Source organism: Poecilia reticulata, linkage group LG20, assembly GCF_000633615.1.
Source record: "Poecilia reticulata strain Guanapo linkage group LG20, Guppy_female_1.0+MT, whole genome shotgun sequence".
Classification (NCBI taxonomy): Eukaryota; Metazoa; Chordata; class Actinopteri; order Cyprinodontiformes; family Poeciliidae; genus Poecilia; species Poecilia reticulata.
This window is the reverse complement of record NC_024350.1, coordinates 10,466,764-10,484,477: the sequence shown is the minus strand read 5'-3', so window position 1 is coordinate 10,484,477 and position 17,714 is coordinate 10,466,764. Positions and strand designations below refer to the sequence as shown.

General features: G+C 40.0%; 1 protein-coding gene across 2 annotated transcripts; it reads right to left on the bottom strand.

Moving 5' to 3' along the window:
• Positions 1-1,483: 1,483 nt before the first annotated feature.
• Positions 1,484-16,851, bottom strand: ppp1r16a (protein phosphatase 1, regulatory subunit 16A). 2 transcript variants are annotated; one of them, XM_008438584.2, is made up of 11 exons: positions 16,715-16,851; positions 8,818-9,812; positions 7,918-7,988; positions 7,078-7,223; positions 6,722-6,825; positions 6,512-6,636; positions 5,986-6,111; positions 5,832-5,907; positions 5,616-5,745; positions 5,367-5,529; positions 1,484-4,579 (listed from the first exon to the last, which is right to left on the bottom strand). In XM_008438584.2, the coding sequence occupies exons 2-11, from the start codon at positions 9,062-9,064 to the stop codon at positions 4,058-4,060; spliced, it is 1,710 nt and encodes a 569-aa protein (XP_008436806.1). In that variant the 5' UTR covers positions 9,065-9,812; positions 16,715-16,851; the 3' UTR covers positions 1,484-4,057. The 2 variants fall into 2 exon arrangements, with proteins under 2 accessions (XP_008436806.1, XP_008436807.1); XM_008438585.2 differs by lacking the exon at positions 16,715-16,851 and adding an exon at positions 13,101-13,255.
• Positions 16,852-17,714: the final 863 nt, after the last annotated feature.

Below are 17,714 nucleotides of genomic sequence, written 5' to 3'. Positions count from 1 at the left end.
TACCAACATAATAGGTTATGGTCAAGGTCAGCTGTAAGGAAAGTAAAAACTGAGCAGCGCTAAGGAGCTCAGAAGCCAAAACTGAACATAAACCGGCTTCCATTATGACACAAAACCATGCAGGACAGCTGTAAGCCATGTCAGAGTGCTACGATCTGAGCGTTTATGATTCTGGTGCAAAATATTTCAAGTTGAGGCTAAAATAAAAGCTGTTTTGTTTACACTGAATGCTTTCAAAGTCCTATTTTCTTCATGTGTATCTATGGCTGCACTGGCAGGCACTTCAAAACAGACTGAAGTGACATCTGAGCTGTACTCAGTGTGATGAAAGAGTAAAATGAAAAGAGGAGGAGGAGGGCCGAGGGGGCTTATGAGAAAATTAACTGAAACGAGGTGTTTAAATACACTTTATCGGAAGACACAACCTGTTTTTGTGCAGAAACACAACTTATACTTTTCCTGTTTGCAGGAGTCTCCATCAGACTCGCCAGCAGCAATTAGCAAACACCTGGTGGAGCTGCACATGTGCCGAGTTTGTTATACAAACTACTTCTCAGTGCAATCCTGGTAAAAAAATAAAAAAAAAAGAAAGAAAAAAACAGTGTTAAATGATTAATAGTGACGTTGTGATGACTTCCTGAAGGTGTAGATTCAGAAAAAGTCAGATATGTTAAAGAGACAGAGGCCCAATTCACATTTGACATGTACCGTAGCTTTCTTATGACAACTGAAAGTAACATTACATTACTTGACTGTGCTATGAAATTGCAGTATGTGTCTGGAAAACGGACAATACTGACCCCTGAAGGAATATTGCTTGAAAGAAAATCTAAAAAAATTCACCAAAAATCCAATGTATCCTAGGAACTCCATATCGAGTTCATCCTTGGGTGCCAGCCTGGCTTAAAATACTATGTACTCAGCAAGGAAGAAGCTGTTTGTCCAAAATAACATAAAAACAGATTCATTGGTAAGCAAAGACAAAAACTAAAACTAAAAAAAAAAAAAAAGAAAGAAGAAAAAAGAAGGAAGTCTTGTGGTGATTGGTTTGATGCAACTAGACATTGTGACCATATGTAGGGAAAAAACATAAGCTTGCAAGTCGGAGAATACCATCTCCACTGTGAAGCATGGGCGCGGTAGCATCATGTGTGGTTGTTTTGCTGCAAGAGGAACTGGTGTGCATCACAAAATAGAAGTTGAGGAAAAAAATCAAAATATTTAAATATTGACATTACGAGACATTAAATAGATTATTATTCCAAATGGTCATTAACTCTAAGAAAACCATCAGATAAGATACAAAATGGGTTAAGGACGACAAAGTCAATGATTTCAAGTGGTCATCATGATATTGGGCAAATAGAAAAGTGTGGGCAAAGAAAGTTGAGTTTGTCAGAGGAATGGAACAAAATGACAACAATCTGCTGTATTTAGAGAAGAAACAAATGGCCTGATAATTATAAAAAATGAGAACAAGAAGGAATTTTTGTACATTGTATTTAGTCCCTGGGATGAAGTAAATATAATCTTAGTAATCTGTAGGAACGCTATCCAGATGTGCTAAGTGCTTATGCAATATTGAAATACAAAATTAATTTGTGAAAACGATGCATTTAAGTCTTTTTTTTTTTCAATCAATAAAAATAAAACAGTGATGTTTTACAGTAAACACAATACATTAAAACGTACATCAAGTCCATCATATTTAATCTCAAATCTCACCGATGTCATTTGTGGGTCATTGTGCACCAATTGCAAACCAGCCACCAAATGAAGGCACAAAACTCTGATTATCAATGTGACAATTAAGTAACTCTTTGATCATTGTGTGAATGCAAAAATATTTTTCTTTCAGTTTTTCCTTCATGTCATCATCTTTAAAAGATGTTTTCCCCCCCACCCTCTCCAAAGTAAGACAAATAAATAATGTGATTAAATTCTGAGAGTAGAAAAACAAATACTGATAGAAGAACGGAGAACAGGTTTTGACAAATGTAAATTGTACATTGACTTGAAGAGAAATAATTTCATATCAAAGGAAAATAAATGTACAAATTGCACCATTACAATAGTGAAATGTAAATTTTTTGAATGCTAAAGAACAAACGTTTTTCTAAATTCAGAATACACTGTAAATCATTCAGAAATCCAATAATAATAATAAAAAAAATAAAATCTTTAATGTACCCACATACTTTGTACCAGTCATTAAAGAAAACCTCTTTCTGTATCAAGAGAAATTAGTTAATGAAGTAGACAACTTCATGTTTATGCCCACTCAGATTTCTAGGCAAACTGGATACTGGAGTTCTCCTGAGTTCAAAACTTTACATTCAGCAGAAACGAATGACTCCAAGCAGGGGGGGGGGGGGGGGCGGGGCAAAGCTGGAGTGTGTAGGCTTAACGAAGAAGAAGAAACATGGGTGAAATAGACAAACTGCACATCAAACCATTATTGGCACGGGGCAGCCCAGTCTCACCAGAAAACGTGCAATGGGAACGTTCCTCTGCATTTCGAATGTTTTAGAATAAAAAAATATGAGAGAGAAATGTGTCACTAGGCCATGCTGTAGAATAGTGAGACATTAGGCATGTTAGGCATTAAACACATTTTAATGTTTAACATTGCAAACATGCCTAGAAGTAGAATATATGCGAGTATCTAAAATGAAAATGTAAACCAAATCATGACTTTAAAGATGTACTTTAATTCTCCTTTCCCAATTATTTGTGAATGAGGGTAAAATATTTAAGCACAAAAAAAAAATGGGAAAAAAAGAAAAAGAAAAATATGGGGAAAGCACCCACCAGTGAGTTTTTACATCTCATATTACAGTAGTTTTGGCCAAATCAAGAATATCAACTCCCTACAAAGTTGATACTGTCACCAAAGTCATGTCCTGCACCCTGCAACCTGTTCACATTTTGTCACATTAAAACCACAAACAAATGCATTTTGATAGGATTTTATGTGATTTACACCATAAACGGAATAAAAAAAAAAAAGAATGTCTTTAATGTGTGTACAAATAAAATAAAAAGTGTGGTGTGATTTTGCGCTCAGCTCTTTTTAATCTAATCTCCTTACACAAAATTCAGTGCAGTCAAGTGCTTTCAGTCGCTTATTGAGTAATGAGACTTAATAAGAGAATATCGGATAAGAAACGGCATCATGAACATGAAGTTGGGAGAATCTGTTGACAAGGCAGTTCTCAACTAATCTTCCCTTTTATGAAAGACTGGTAAGAAAAAACTGTTATTGGAAGGAGGACCAAAATGCAACCTTTTGTTCTATGTATTTAGAAAAACTAACATGAGACATAGCATAATGCTTTGGGAATAGTTTTTGTCAGCAGGGATAGAAAAGCTGGTCAGATTGATGGGGAGATGAATGAGCCTAAACACAGAAAAATGTAGAGAAAAAAACAACTATCAATGCCATGAAATCAGAATCTGGGGTCGAAATTCAACCAAAGCAACAAAGCAGTGACTCTGAAAAAGCATCTTCATGCGTCAGAATAACTGAACTCGAGCTAAGAAGACAAATCTCTAGATGTGCAAAGCTGGTAGAGATAAAAGCTGCAACAACTGCAAAAGCAGGTCCTACAAAGTGTACAAATACGAGCCAAAGGTCAGATCTGCATTTGTATATAATAAAGGGAAAAAAATGAAACATTGGCAACCATTTATGCTTTTCTATCCACTACATAGTTAGGCCAACACAACACAAGGTAGTGCACATCAGATGAAATCCCCATAAAATACAGTAAAGTTTGTGGTTTGATAAAAGGTGAAAAAAATGTAGTAATTGATTTTGCAAGGCACTATAATTCCTTAGTGAGTCAAAAGCTTTATCTCTGCAGTTTATTATTTTTTAGAGAATCTACGTATTGAATTTCTAAACCAACGTAGTCATTACACGTTCTGTTGTGAGATCAGATTGCATGAGGCCTAAACTGACGGTCTTCAGTGATGCATTGCAATAAAAAGTCTGTTTTTAAGGGTGTTTTGTCACTTTGGAGTGCTTCTGCCCCCTGCAGGCAGCAGAGAGCGTCTACATGAGGCCACAGCATGGCTCCTTGTTGTTGGTCTGCTCCTCCTCGGGGGCCCGCAGTTTCAACAAGGGAGGATCTCCGCTGGCCGGGGTGAAGAACACCTGACTGGGAGACGACGACGGCTGCTCTGGAGTTGGGATCGTTTGGATTTCTGGCTGGGCCTGAGCGGTCGTCGCGGTGACAGGAGGCTCCTCTACCTCGGCGGTGGAGGGCAGCGGGGGAGGAGGCGCAGGATACTTATTGAGCTTGGCAGCGGCGCGCTGGCGCTTCAGGTCGGCCAGGGTGTGGTGCGATTTCTCCCGAGTCATGTTGTCGGCGCCCTCGCCCTCCGCTTGCCCGGACGCCGGACTGAGCTCATAGGTACCGCTGCGATCCATACGGCCGCCGCCGCTCCACAGCTCGCCAGGCACAGAGGAAGCCAGAGACACGGACGTCTCCCCATTCCCCACGCTGGATGACGCGATCTTTCTGTCGGCAACCTCCAGTTCCTCCACGCGTGTCGTTGCTGCTCCGGTAGCAACCTGAGAAAACAAGGGAAACTTTTAGTAAACTTAAAAATAAAAAAAAACAACTAGTTCATCAAGTCAAACAGGGCTTAATCGGAATCTTTGTGACGGATCTATTATTGGAACGATCATTGACTAATTTAGTAATCAATCAATAGTTATCTGGAGTTTACAGAATCAGAGTATTCCAGGGCTAGATACTCGTCTTTGCAGCTTGTTCAAAGAACATCTTAGATGTATGAAATCTATATAAATTTTGCATTTAAGATAAAAAACAAAAACCTTTATAAATAAGCTCTACGCAGAGCTCCTTACATGACATAGCTTTAGCTTCACTCTGTTCAAATAATGTAAAAAAAAAATCTCTTATCAAGCACCGTTTGATACACAACTATTAACTAATTAACCCAAATAATAATCACCAGATCACCTCTGCAACGTGTTGATGTTAAGTCGAGCAGAAAGGGCTGAGTTTTTCACATTGTTGGGAGTATTTCTTAGCTGCAGATGCACATTTTCCTCCAGATTATAAAGCGTTCACTAAAGGAATGCCGTTATGTTATTGTACTTCAGCCAGTAGAATATTTATTTTATTATTTAACAGAAGTTATTTTTACTTTTAGATGGGTTTCTAATGCATAAATAAGATGGAGTGGTTAAATGAAAAATCTGTAGAATGTACCAATTCTTAAATTTGATTCATCATCAGAATAATCGACGGATCAATCGATTACTAAAGTAACTGTTAGTTGCCGCCCTAAAGTCAGACTCTGGATGAGATAAAGGAAACGTTTTCAGTCACCATGTGAGCATGCTGAAGCAGCTCGATGTCAGTCTGTCTGTCCTCGTCGTAGTCCTGTGGTTCAGGCGTGGTCGCCGGCTCCTGCCACACGATGGCCTCCCGGTGGTGCTCCCGGCGGTACAGACTGGAGCGTTCATTCACGCTGACCCGACGCACAACCTTCCTGTGTGGGCAAATGTTACGGGAATCAGGTAAAACACCTGATAATAATAAATCCCTGCTCTAGTGTCCCCGAGTTCCCTCGTTTACCCTCTGCTCCCAGTGCTGGACACTCGTCTTTGCAGCGTGCCCTTCTGCTTGTCCTGACTTTTCATGATGGCATCGTGTTTGTTCTTCAAGTCCGTCAGTTTGGCTCTGACCTCCTCATCAATACACACATCTGCAGACGGAGCAACGGGTCACATCTGGCATCGAGTTATTCCAGAGAAACATAACAAAATGCCCACACAGAGCCTCTGATCTCACCGAGCGGCGTCTCATCCAAAACTGACTTGGAGTTCAGATTGGCTCCGTGAGCCACCAGCAGCTCCACCACTTGGATCTGGAAACGAGTGAAAACAAATGACACCCCGTAACACAGGTCAAAACACAGTTACTCAAGGTGGACGGCAGAGCAAACCTGTCCCCAGCAGGCGGCGGCGTGAAGCGGCGTCCATCCGTCAGAGTCTTTCAGTTCCAGCTGAGCCCTTTGGTCGACTAGCAGCTCTGCTACAGACATGTAACCATTGGCAGACGCTATGTGGAGCTGAAATGGAAAGAAATTAACAATATTAAAAAAAAAAAGCTGCTGCAGTGCTGCTTATTTCACTGAAACAGTCTAAACCCTATTTTACTCTTGTTACACGGCTTCTGACTAATTTACTTTACAAAAAGGTTCAAACATCGAGTATAATTTTTCCTTTTCAGAATAGCACTTTGTGTGATTAACCTAATCATTAATTTAATGTTTTCCTGTAAATGACCGAGTTATGCATTCTGTATGACTGATGCTTTTCGCATCCCTTTGTTTTGCCTTCTGTTGTCTAATCCCACTGATTCTCTGCAGGTTCAGGGAGCATGTATAGTGAGCGCTTTCCTAGACTACACACCCTGGCGGACTATCACTTGTGTACCATGTGTTACAATTATTTTCATCTGCCTCTCACCAGCGTCGCTCCATTGTTGTCTTGTGCATTTAAATCTGCTCCGGTGTTAATCAAAGCCTCGACGTCAGCAAGCATGGTCAGCTCTTTCGCTCCTCTGCATTCGTCTATCCGCTTCTGAGTTATCCCTGAAAAATTTCCCCAAAATGTTATGATTAACAGTTAACGTTTTCTCCCCCCCCATGCATTGCAAACGATTTGACAATTACTGACCCTGCTCAGCCATAACCATCTCTAGCAGCTCCAGTGTGGCCTCATCCTCACAGAGGTCATAGGCCATGTTGCCGTCTGCATTGACGGCCAGCAGGTTGGCTCCACTACAAGGAAATAGACATGCAAATTTTTCAGGGTAAGAGTGGCACACCCTCGTGCACAAAGCGATGTTTTCAAAGTCAAACTGCAGCCATATTTGCATTGGTTTTGAATACTGCATATCTCAATTGGTTTATACTCTGAAAATGAAAAATAAATAAATACAGAAGAGAAGGAGAGAGGAGTAAAAGGCTAGAAGAAATAAAAAAAAAAAACCTTGAGGATATTTTTCAGAACAGAAGGGAAAAGTGACGCACGCCTGAATGAGAAGCTGCACTAGTCCAGTGTGTCCACAGGTGGCAGCAGCGTGCAGCGGCGTCCACAGCTCACTGTCGCAGGCGTTCACAGAGGCACCAGCGTCTAGCAGGCACTGAACTATCTCCACAAAGTCGTCGATGCAGCACTGAGAAGTAGAAGAAGAAGAAAAGCACTGGGATAAAAAGCAAACAAGAAAATGCATACATGGATAAATCATTGCTAGATTTTGAATTAAGACTAAGTTTACTTCAGAGGAACGATTTTGCATGAATGGCTCAGTCTTCTGCTGTGCAAATACAAAGTTTTTCCTAAAACTCAACTGTGACTGATTTTATAAAGAGTTCTCTGTACTGACAAACGTTCCTTTCATGAGTGAGAAGAGGGAGAAATTTACATCAACTTATAGGGAGAATAAATTACAAATGGTTTAAATCGTTAAACACACAGGCCATTGGAGTTAAAATCACAGAAATCCCTCAACTTTCTCCAAATCTGGCCAGAAATTTTAGTCTGCTAAAATTTGAACAAAAGCGACGTTGAATAATCTGTCATTATATAAACTAAGTTATCTTGGCATATTCAGACATAATAAAGACTTAAAAAAAGACATGATGGGTGCAAACATCACAGACAGACACAACACTGGAAAGTCACAAACATTTTGAAAACATGCAATTTCTGCACCTTTATGGTTACCCTAAAGCAAAGTAGGTCTGTGTGCATATTTAGTGGTTTGAGGGAAAATAATCAACTGAACGTAAACATGATTTTAAAGAGTTTAAGTTTTGACAATTCCAAATACTACAATCAGCAAACTCCTGAACCAGCTGCTTCTGTACCTGATGCAGGGCTGTCAGTCCGTCCTCATTGACCAGATCTGGGCTGACACCGCTGTTGAGCAGCTCTCTCACTAGAAAAAACAAAAGCACACATAAAAACAAACGCACGCATACACACACACACACACACACACAAGATCCCACTGGAAGAAAGCCTGTATTTAATCAGGGTGGATTTATTTAAGGCATGTCTGTAGGTCCTAAACAGAAACAAATTTGTTTCTGGAAAGAGATCAATGCCTTATTCCAAGCAGCCAACAATAAACCTCTTGAAAACAAAATTTGGAGCTTATCGCAAAAGAATCTATAATTTCTCGGGGAAATGATCCTGATTTGTCGTGAGGTAGAATCCCTCACATAACCAATAGGGATTGTATGTGACAGACCAAAACAAACTAATGCATAACTGTGAAAAAGGGACAAAAAGCACACATAGTTTTCAATCTTTTACACAAACACAAAACTGGTAAGAGTGGACTGCATATGTTATTTTGGTTCCCGTGACTAAATACCATAGAGAACCATCCTTAGCATTTCTATCTACTTTGTACTTTCAGAGTAAATGTTTAAACATTCTTTGCAGAATAGCTGAAGTGCAGCCAGGATTGATTTGAGTGCATTTGTAAACATCAATTTTCAAGTCCCAAGAAGATTTTTTTCAATCAATTTAGGTCTGGACTATGATTAGGAGACACTTGGAGATACTTTGATTTAAAGATTTAGTATTCCACCTAAGATGCTTATTTGCATGTTTTCCAAGAATAATTTTTAAGCCATAGCATTACATAAAATCCTTGTTAAATACATTGACGTGTGTTATTGTAATGTCAGAAAACGTGAAAGCCTTTGAAGGATATGCAGAGTTTCGCAAGGCAGTGTGTGTGTGTGTTTACTTCTCACCCTCCTCCACGTCATTGCGGGCCGCTGCTTCCAGCAGCGTGACAGAGTTGGGGAACTTGACTTTAGTAGTGCGTTTCTTCTTCTTGTCCGCTTTGGCCCTGGATCCTCGGGACGCATCCTTTTCCATCTGCGCCCACGCCTTCAGCTGCTGGGCGCGGCGTTTCTGGGCGTGCTTCAGGCGCTCCGTGGCACTCAGACGCCCGACCGTGGCCATCTCGGCCAGCAGTTCGCCGTGGTCTGCTGCCATGGCGACCGGGGTTCTGGCCTTCTCGTGCCTGTATTCGGCTCGTTCTCCGAGATTAGATTCTTTTAGTGATTTAGCTTTCAAAATGTTATATTAGTCTTCTCTAGGGTCAAAGAACTACATCACAGTGTTTAGCAGAACATAAAATAGGGGTTAGATTTTTAGCACATAAATAAATAAATTACAAAAAAAGGAAAATGATGAAAAATAAATTAAGTCAAGTTGCTTTTTCTCTAAATATCTCCATGATTACAATTGGGGTTCTATCGACGGTTTATATAAAAACTTTTATTGGACCAAAATGAAATGCAGTTGACTTATTACCAAAAGGAAAAAGTGCTAGCTTCTGCAAACTTTCAGTCCTTTCCATTTCAGCTGTAGATGATCTTGCAATAATACATTGAAGGAGAGAAAAAGAGGAGAAAGATGGAACACACACTCTCAGCTTTGTGTACTCGCTCTAATCCCCAAAGTGTTTAATTTGGGGCCGATAATGTCCAAGAACTGGATTCAACAGGGGGCGGTGATTTCAGAATCCACTGGTGATGAACAAACATGTGCATTATGCAGACAGAACTCGGACGCTCAATGACACCAGATGCAGGATTCAGACCTCCAGTACCAGATTATTTCATGAATCCAATTGAGGTGCTCAGTAAACACTGCATGGCTTTTTCTTGTTGATGAACATTCTTCAGGTGAAGTGTTGACAGTACGAAGGCTGTAGTTAGCTGCTCCTCTGTGATAAAGTCTGTGGGCAGGGAGAAAAAAAAAAGTGAGTGCTACGTTACAGCAGAATGCAGGAGTTCTCCACTTCTAACATTGTTATCTTTAACCCCTGAGTCCCCTTCTCTCCCTCGTCTCTCCTAAAGAAACTTGAGATGGTGGGATGCTTTTCATTAATGATTGACGCCAGCTGAAGCTTGCTTGCGATGGCTGTCCCATACAGGAACAAGATCAAGACACAAGAAGTGGTTAAAATCTGCATAGCGACACTCCGTTTCAGGGCAAGTTCAAACTCTAGCAACGCCGGACATTAATACTGTATCTTTCCCGTTGCCTTTCGTTAACTTCCAGCAGAGATACACGACTCACGCTTGGCTCTTTCCAGGCTACTCATATATTATTCAGGCTTTGGCCTGTACACACTGAGAGGAAGGTCAACTAGAGTAACTCACTAAGATAGAGAGAGTGAACGGTAAGACACTAGTGAGAGGACCCAGAGCTACTGCAGCAAGCAAGCAACGCCTGAAACGTGAGTTAAATAGTGTGCTTAAGCCACACTAGCTCAATAAATCAGTCGAATAGCAGACAAATAGGTGTGCTGATAATGATAAGATATATCAGTTACAAACTTCCTCTCAAATGTTCGTCGTTTATCGAGGTTTATCGTTCCTGCAATGTTTTTCCTGAATGTTATAATTCATAAAGTTTGGAGTGATTTACAGCTAAAAGCCCCAATGATATTTTCAGTGTATAGAGATTTACCTACATGCTGTCTCCTTTACCGTTTTGGTTGGCCTTGTGAATAGTCTATTTTAAAATATTGACAAGAGTCAAAAATCACTCTGCAACGATTTCCTTATGTTGTGGTAAAGGTCAAAACACTCGAATCAGCCACTTCAGCAAAGCACAAATAAGAAGGAACAGGCTACCGGTAACAAATGAAACAAGCAGAGAGGAAACAGTTGTGCTCATAAATTTAAATACCTTGGCTGAATTTGAGATTTTGTCCATTATTCAGAGAACATGCAGCAAACCCAAGAATATACAAGAAATTGAGTCTTCTTTGGCACAAATTTTGCGATCAAGAGTGTTTCCTCCAACGCTGATTCAAGTTAAGTGAATGTGTAGCTAAACGAAGCTCAAACCAAGCAAATGTCCACAAAAAGGTTTAAAACTGATCAGTGATTAAAAGTCCATCAAAATGTCCTTCTTTCTAAATCCATTTTCTTTTGTTTGGAAATGTCAGGGATGTAAACAACACCACTGCAAGACTTTCTCTTGACAAAGCAAAGCACTGCTATAAAACTGTTGTTTCACGGCAACCTGCGGTCAAAAGAACCGTTGGGTTGGTGACCACAGCAGGAAGAAGCTCTGTGGGGACGATTTGAGACAACAGACTGGATTCACTCTACTTGCCAGATGGCTATTTGAAGTTCTGTGTGAACAATATCATCCACACCAGAACAATGATGTGCTTCACCCAGATGTTTTCACAAATAAACACATCTTCTTCTACCTAACTTGGCATTCTGAATTGCAACATGTTATACCGCTGTTAAAATATCTCAACTTTCATCTTTAAAAAATTATTATTAATAATTCGTAAGTATATTCGCTGTTTGATTACCCTTTTTTTTTGACTAACTTCTTTAAGAAACACTTCAATAAAACTATGTTAAATGACAAGATCTAACTTGGTAAAGGATAAAAACTGATGAAATAATAGATATTTGTTTATAATTTGTTCAAGCACAATGAAAAGAAGACCTGCACCACACAGGGACTTGTCCTGGTGAGTTTATAATCCAGTATCTTCTTAGCATTTAAAGGGCAAGGAGCAAGGCTCCAAATGCAACACAGCTCCATCTGCGTGAGCTGGTCTCGGCCAACATCTCTAAATCACTGTTAACCAAACAGTCTCTAGAGTGACAACAATCTCATTAACAACTTAAACGTCTTCTGGGCAAAAGGGAATTGTCTCTTTAAAATCTCCTAACCGTTTGCTCGGAAGCTTAGCTGTTGCGGTTATGTCTTATCCAATGAGCGCCTCTATAAACCTCTAATGGAATTGTCCACCATTTGCTGAAAGAATGGAAAACTAAAATGTATTGAACACAAACACTAACTTTGGCACACAAACTAACTAAACAGTATCAGTCTCCTACAATCCTTTCCATTATCGCAAACACGCAGTCAGGGCACAAGAGGACGATGTTTGCAGATTAGCGACCTTGGCAGAGTGAGGTGGGCAAGTCAGATCTCAGCCAAAGCCAATCAGTGCAGGGTATCAGAGGGATGAAGCTCAGCCACAACATTGCAATGTTTACTGTTGAGCTGACTGAGAAATAAATCTTATCCCAAAAAGAGCAAACATTCAGGGTTTAATTTACAGATCCTACTGATATTGCAGATTAATGCGAACAGCGTAGAAACTTAGCAGAGACATCTGCAAATTAAAGCACAACCTTTCCTAAACTGAGGAAAACCCTTTCCCCACACCCACATAGGTTTTTGTTGAGCCTTTCACTCAACAGCACCATCTACCCTGAAGAAAGTTTTTGTCAGAACACCCTGGTAAGTACACCAGAATACATGGATTTTTGAGTTTCTGATTGACCAGGAGATAGCCATCCAAAAATATTCATATCCTAAGCTCAGTTTGACTGATGTAACAAATTTGGAAGGATAACTTCAAAGGGTTTTTACTGATCCACTACCCTGCTCAGCCCCAGACCAACACAGAAGCTGGACAGAAATCAAAGGTTTTGTTCCGATGTGTAAACATTAGCATGACAGAGCAGCACTGTTTAAAATCAAGTTTCAGTAACAAGCTTTATTCCGGTTATCATTTATGCGTTTGCCTGCCAAAAGAAAGAAAGAAAGATAACGCAGTTAATAAAACAAAGAAAAGGGGAAGAAAAACCCTGATTCTCCGTGACTCATGGATTTAGGGATATTTGGGTTCTTTCATAACACTTGTTGTGGAATTTGTTGTTGGTAAGACTGTAGGAACCTTGTGAGTTTCTGAGTCAGGCCAAGACCAGTCAGAAGGAAAATATAAGGCTCAGTCATAACAAAAACTCCCAAGAACCTCATACATGCAGAAAAAAAAAGTGTATTTAATGTGTATGAAAACATTCTACATCATCACTCTGACATTTATAGTCTTCCGACCTTTTTTTAATTAGATGACCTAACAGGAAGGGGCTCTCGGAGAAGACAAACTTTCTCCAAACAGCTACGATGAATAGAGTAGCATAAACACACACACACATGCAAAAGCTCTTACATCCTTCTGCTAGGTGGTACCTACCTCAGTGCAACAACTTGATCACTTTTCCAAGAACACTGGCTGAAAATACAGCCGACACCTTTGCTCAAACTTAAAGCCGACTACCCAGAGCGCCAAGAGCTTCATCCGTGGTTTATCGCCACGAAACGAGTCCAAACTGGGCTGTGTGCTGCCAACAACCTAGTGAAGTGATTTGATGAAGCGCACAGACTGACGCGAACAATGCTGAGTCAATACGGCTTGATGGTTCGGGAACGATCCAGCATAAAACCCAAAACAAAGCCAAGTGGCCAGAACGGCCTGCCAAACACACAGAAAGGCTGTTTTGTCACTTACTATGCAGCACAGACATCAATTACGGAAGAAGTGGAGCTTGAAACAGCTTGCTGAGTAAATAAATAACAACGGGTGTCTCTATTTGCATTAATTTTAAATCTAAATTGATGAGACAAAACATATGGCGGTTTTTTTGTAGTTGCAAAAAAAAATCTGTGCATGACTTGATTATAATTTTGCTGCCAGGCCTGAGGCACAGAAAGAGCGAGTGAGGAGGATCTACAGTAAGCTCTGTCATGTGTAAAGATTTGGGTTGCACCATATAATCACCCAGAAATCTCAGTAAATCTGCCAAGTAGCCAATGGCAGGGTAAGAGAGAGGGAGAGAGGCCTTGAATGAAAAGGAAAATAGTCTGACTACATGTGGACAAAAGAATCTGGAAACTTTACTTCTAAAATGAGAAAGAAGGGAGTATCTGGCTTTTACGCACCCAACAGAGAGTAATGGATACAAAGAGGAATTTGAGCACATGCTTTCTTGAGCCATCTGGACTTTTATCATCACAAACATAAACCATATCAAAATTGCTAAGAAATCTCTCTCTAGTAACTACTTCACAGTCACAATTTCAGCTACAAACATGATTTCCTCAAAAATGACCCAGTATTTGCTCTTTCCCTCATAAGCTCACGCAGGGTTCAAGTCCACTAAACCTCGTGTGTTGATATTTAATCTGGCCATTTCATTATTTTCTTCCAGAGCTGTGCTCCCGTTGTCACATTGTGCATCGCAATCTTAGTCTGCATTATAAACCCTACAAATATTTGACTACATTTACCACAGAAATGCTACTTTGCCCATATGCTGCAATACTCATGAGCAACACCTCGGTTTAATGTGTACGAGTTAAATGTGGTTAATATGTCATTGACGCAGTGAGAGCCAAATACTAAAGAGGCGTGTTCACTTTGATATTATCAATGTTTTGCACGACGATTAGGGCTCTCACAAGAAGTCAATACATCCAGATTTTCCAAAACATAACCCGATACCCACAGATGTTATGTTTGTGCCTTGCAACAGTATTCATACGCCGTTAATGTTTTCACATTTTAATCACAAACTGTAATGTCTTCAGCTGGGATTTTATCTGAACAGCCAACTCTAATTAGTGCACAATTGTGCAGGAACTAATTACTTGCAAATTAGCTCAAGACTGGAGATCCAGAGTCAGTTCAGAAGTACTTGATGCCTAAACCTAAATGCTGTAGTGAATATAATCCAAGTGTCTTCATGGATTTGTTGTGGGTGGTAGTGGCGTCTTGTGAGTATTATGACAACTCAGATGACCAGGCTGTTGAGATGATATTTCACAGTAGCATCTCCTGGATGACACCTTCGGTTGTTGGCAAGCACTGCTAATCCACCTCATTTGTTTTTGCAGCTCCTCTTCAAAACTCTTTGTGAAAGCCGGGCAGAGAGACTTTGGAGTCAGGGACATGATCTTTGCCTATTGTGATCGATGAAAGAGATGGTTTGAACATCCTCCTTGCAGAGGCAATGAAAGCAACACAAATCAAGCACACCAATCTCTGCTTTATCTGAAGCACAGAATCCCTCTGTGTGAACTGGAGTGGTGATCTGGAACCAGGAACCTGTTCTGGTGGCTGCTATGTGCTTAGATGTAGAAATGACATTACACTAAACCAAAACTGTGTTCCTGTTCCTTGTTTGAAACCAGAGGGGACTGATGACTAGGCTAACTACTGTTAACTTATACAAGGTAATCATGTTTTTACTTCATTATTTCATTTTTAAACACTGTAGCTACATGTTTACTAAGGAAGGCTGCATAGGACTGTATGGGAAAGATAACTAAGCTACATCTGTTTGTCCAGTCATTTGTTCCACTGCAGCTCTACGTTTCTGTCCTTGTGTTTTATAGCCTCTAACCGAGGGGTCCTTAACTCAAGGCTTCGAAGTCCAGCGTCCTGGAACTTTTAGATGCTTCTCTGCTTTAACACACCTAAGTTAAACAATGAGGTCATTAGCAGGACTCTGAAGACCTTGACCGCCTGCGCAGGAGGTAATTCAGTCGTTTGAGTCAGGTGTGTTGGACCAGGGATGCATCTAAAGTTGTAGAGCATTGGCCATAAAGGACTGGAGTTTGACACCCCTGAACTAACTGGACTCTTTATAAGTATTAAGGTTGATTCATCTTCCCATCAAATGTTACCAGCTGCCTTGTCCCACAGCATAACTTCGCCGCCATCATGTTTCACTAAATGCGTAAAGTTTCTGAGGCTGTGACTAAATAGTGGATGTGATGTGTCCAGTCATGTGCTGTGTTATTTTCCTACCATACTGAGCATTTTGTATGCAGCACTGAACTTTCATCTGAGGGTATCAGAGTAAAGGAGGGTTAATACGAATTAACATAGATTGTTTGTTTTGTGTTGTTTTTGTTTAAAAAGAAATATGTAAAATTTACTTCCCACTTAACACCAATTTCTGTTCCTCTCACATAAAATGCCAACAAAACACCCTGAAGTTTATGGTGACAAACTGTGAAAAGGAACAGATAGTATTGTTTTGCAAGACACTGGAAATGACAATGAATAAACAAATTTGAATAAACAAATAATTTTATTTCGACCAGTTTGAAGCTTAATAAATTCAAAAAATGTATGTTTGCATAGTAATTTTATAATTAATTATTTGATTACCAAGCCCGCACTCCTAATAATACAGAGGGAACATTTTAAAGGTGGAGCTATACTGAACTTTTATGTCACTATGTGAACTACAGTTCACAAATTTCCGGACGATTTTAATTTTAAGTGGTCGTAGAAATAAATTAAGCATGTTGGGGTTTTGTTTTTGACTTAATTCCACTTTAAACTGTAATTAGAAGCTCTAACAGAAGCAGCAGAGGCTTAACATAAACCTAAACTGTGTTGGAGCAGCAGCAGATTAGCTAACGCTTCTTAGCGGTCCACCTACATTGACTCAACAGGTACCTGTTGGTCTGACAGGTAGGAAGTACTTTAACTCACCCGCCTTCATTCACAGCAGAAGGGCTCCAACAGAGTCGACATTTTTCTTTTAATTATGCTATAAAAACTACTGAGAGGACCTGCTGACTGAGTTTCTTGAGTCGACTATGGAGAGAGGTCACGTCATGCTAGCGTTACCTTAGCTGGCTGCTGTTGAGCTGCTCCATAACCAGAAACAAACCGCTGCGGAGATTAAACATTATCTCGTGTTCTCGGCGACGACTTTATTTATTTGAAATGAAACCGAGCAGGGCGGCCACATCCACTTGAACTTTATAGAAAACGCAGAGGTGACATCTTACCTGTTGAAGTGGCTGACAGCAGCGGCTCCTGTTCAGCTCTGCGGCTATGAAAACCGAGTCAGCTGCTGTCCACCGCTCCAGCTCCTGCCTGCCAGCCCTCAGGGGAAATGCCTCACCATAACAACCTGACCCTGTACCCTCTCCTCCGACACGCAGCTTCCACTAGAGGGCGGCAGAGTCTTCGGGGGGGAAATGTTCAACTTTCATAGAGTTCAGTATGCATACAGTTCTATTCACCTCCAACATCCCCATTCACTTCAAACTTTATTGGCGGACATTTTGTCTGTTGTATGAAACATAAAACAACACACCATATTAACCATTATATTGTATTATTATTATTATTATTATTATTATTATTATTATTATTGATAAACCAATACAAATTAGTTAATAATTATTAAGTGGAATTATAATGACACGTGATATTCATTGCACTGACAGGGCCATTATAATGAGAAGTTCAAATAGTCTGTCATTATAATGACCTTCGAGGTCTTCCGTGAACAGCTGTAGTTTTACTGAAATTAAATGACACAGGTGTACTCTTAATTGCATATTGGCATCTGAAGGAAATTTATTGTGCTGGATCTTTACAGATATCAAGAGAAAGAGGGGTGCATATAAATGCAAGCCACACTTTCCATACTTGCATTTGTAAAAACAAACATTGAAAACTCTGTATGGCTCTTCTTCCAATTCTCACTTATGCACTACATTGTGATCAGTATTTAAATACCTTGAAGTTTGTGTTTACCAAAGGATCAAGGGTGAAAAAGTTCAGTTATTTTGTCGTGCGACTATATGACATTGAGTATGTATTTCTTTTCTTCCATGTGCAAGAAAGAAATTCTGAGCAGAATTTGACATTTCTGTGGAATCTCTTTCATGTTAGTCTCAAAGTTCCAGGAATGTACACTCAACAAACCTTTTGTAAACAGGTGGGTGTGATAGCCTGACATGCCTCAGAGTAAAAGCACACCACTATTTCCTCCTATAT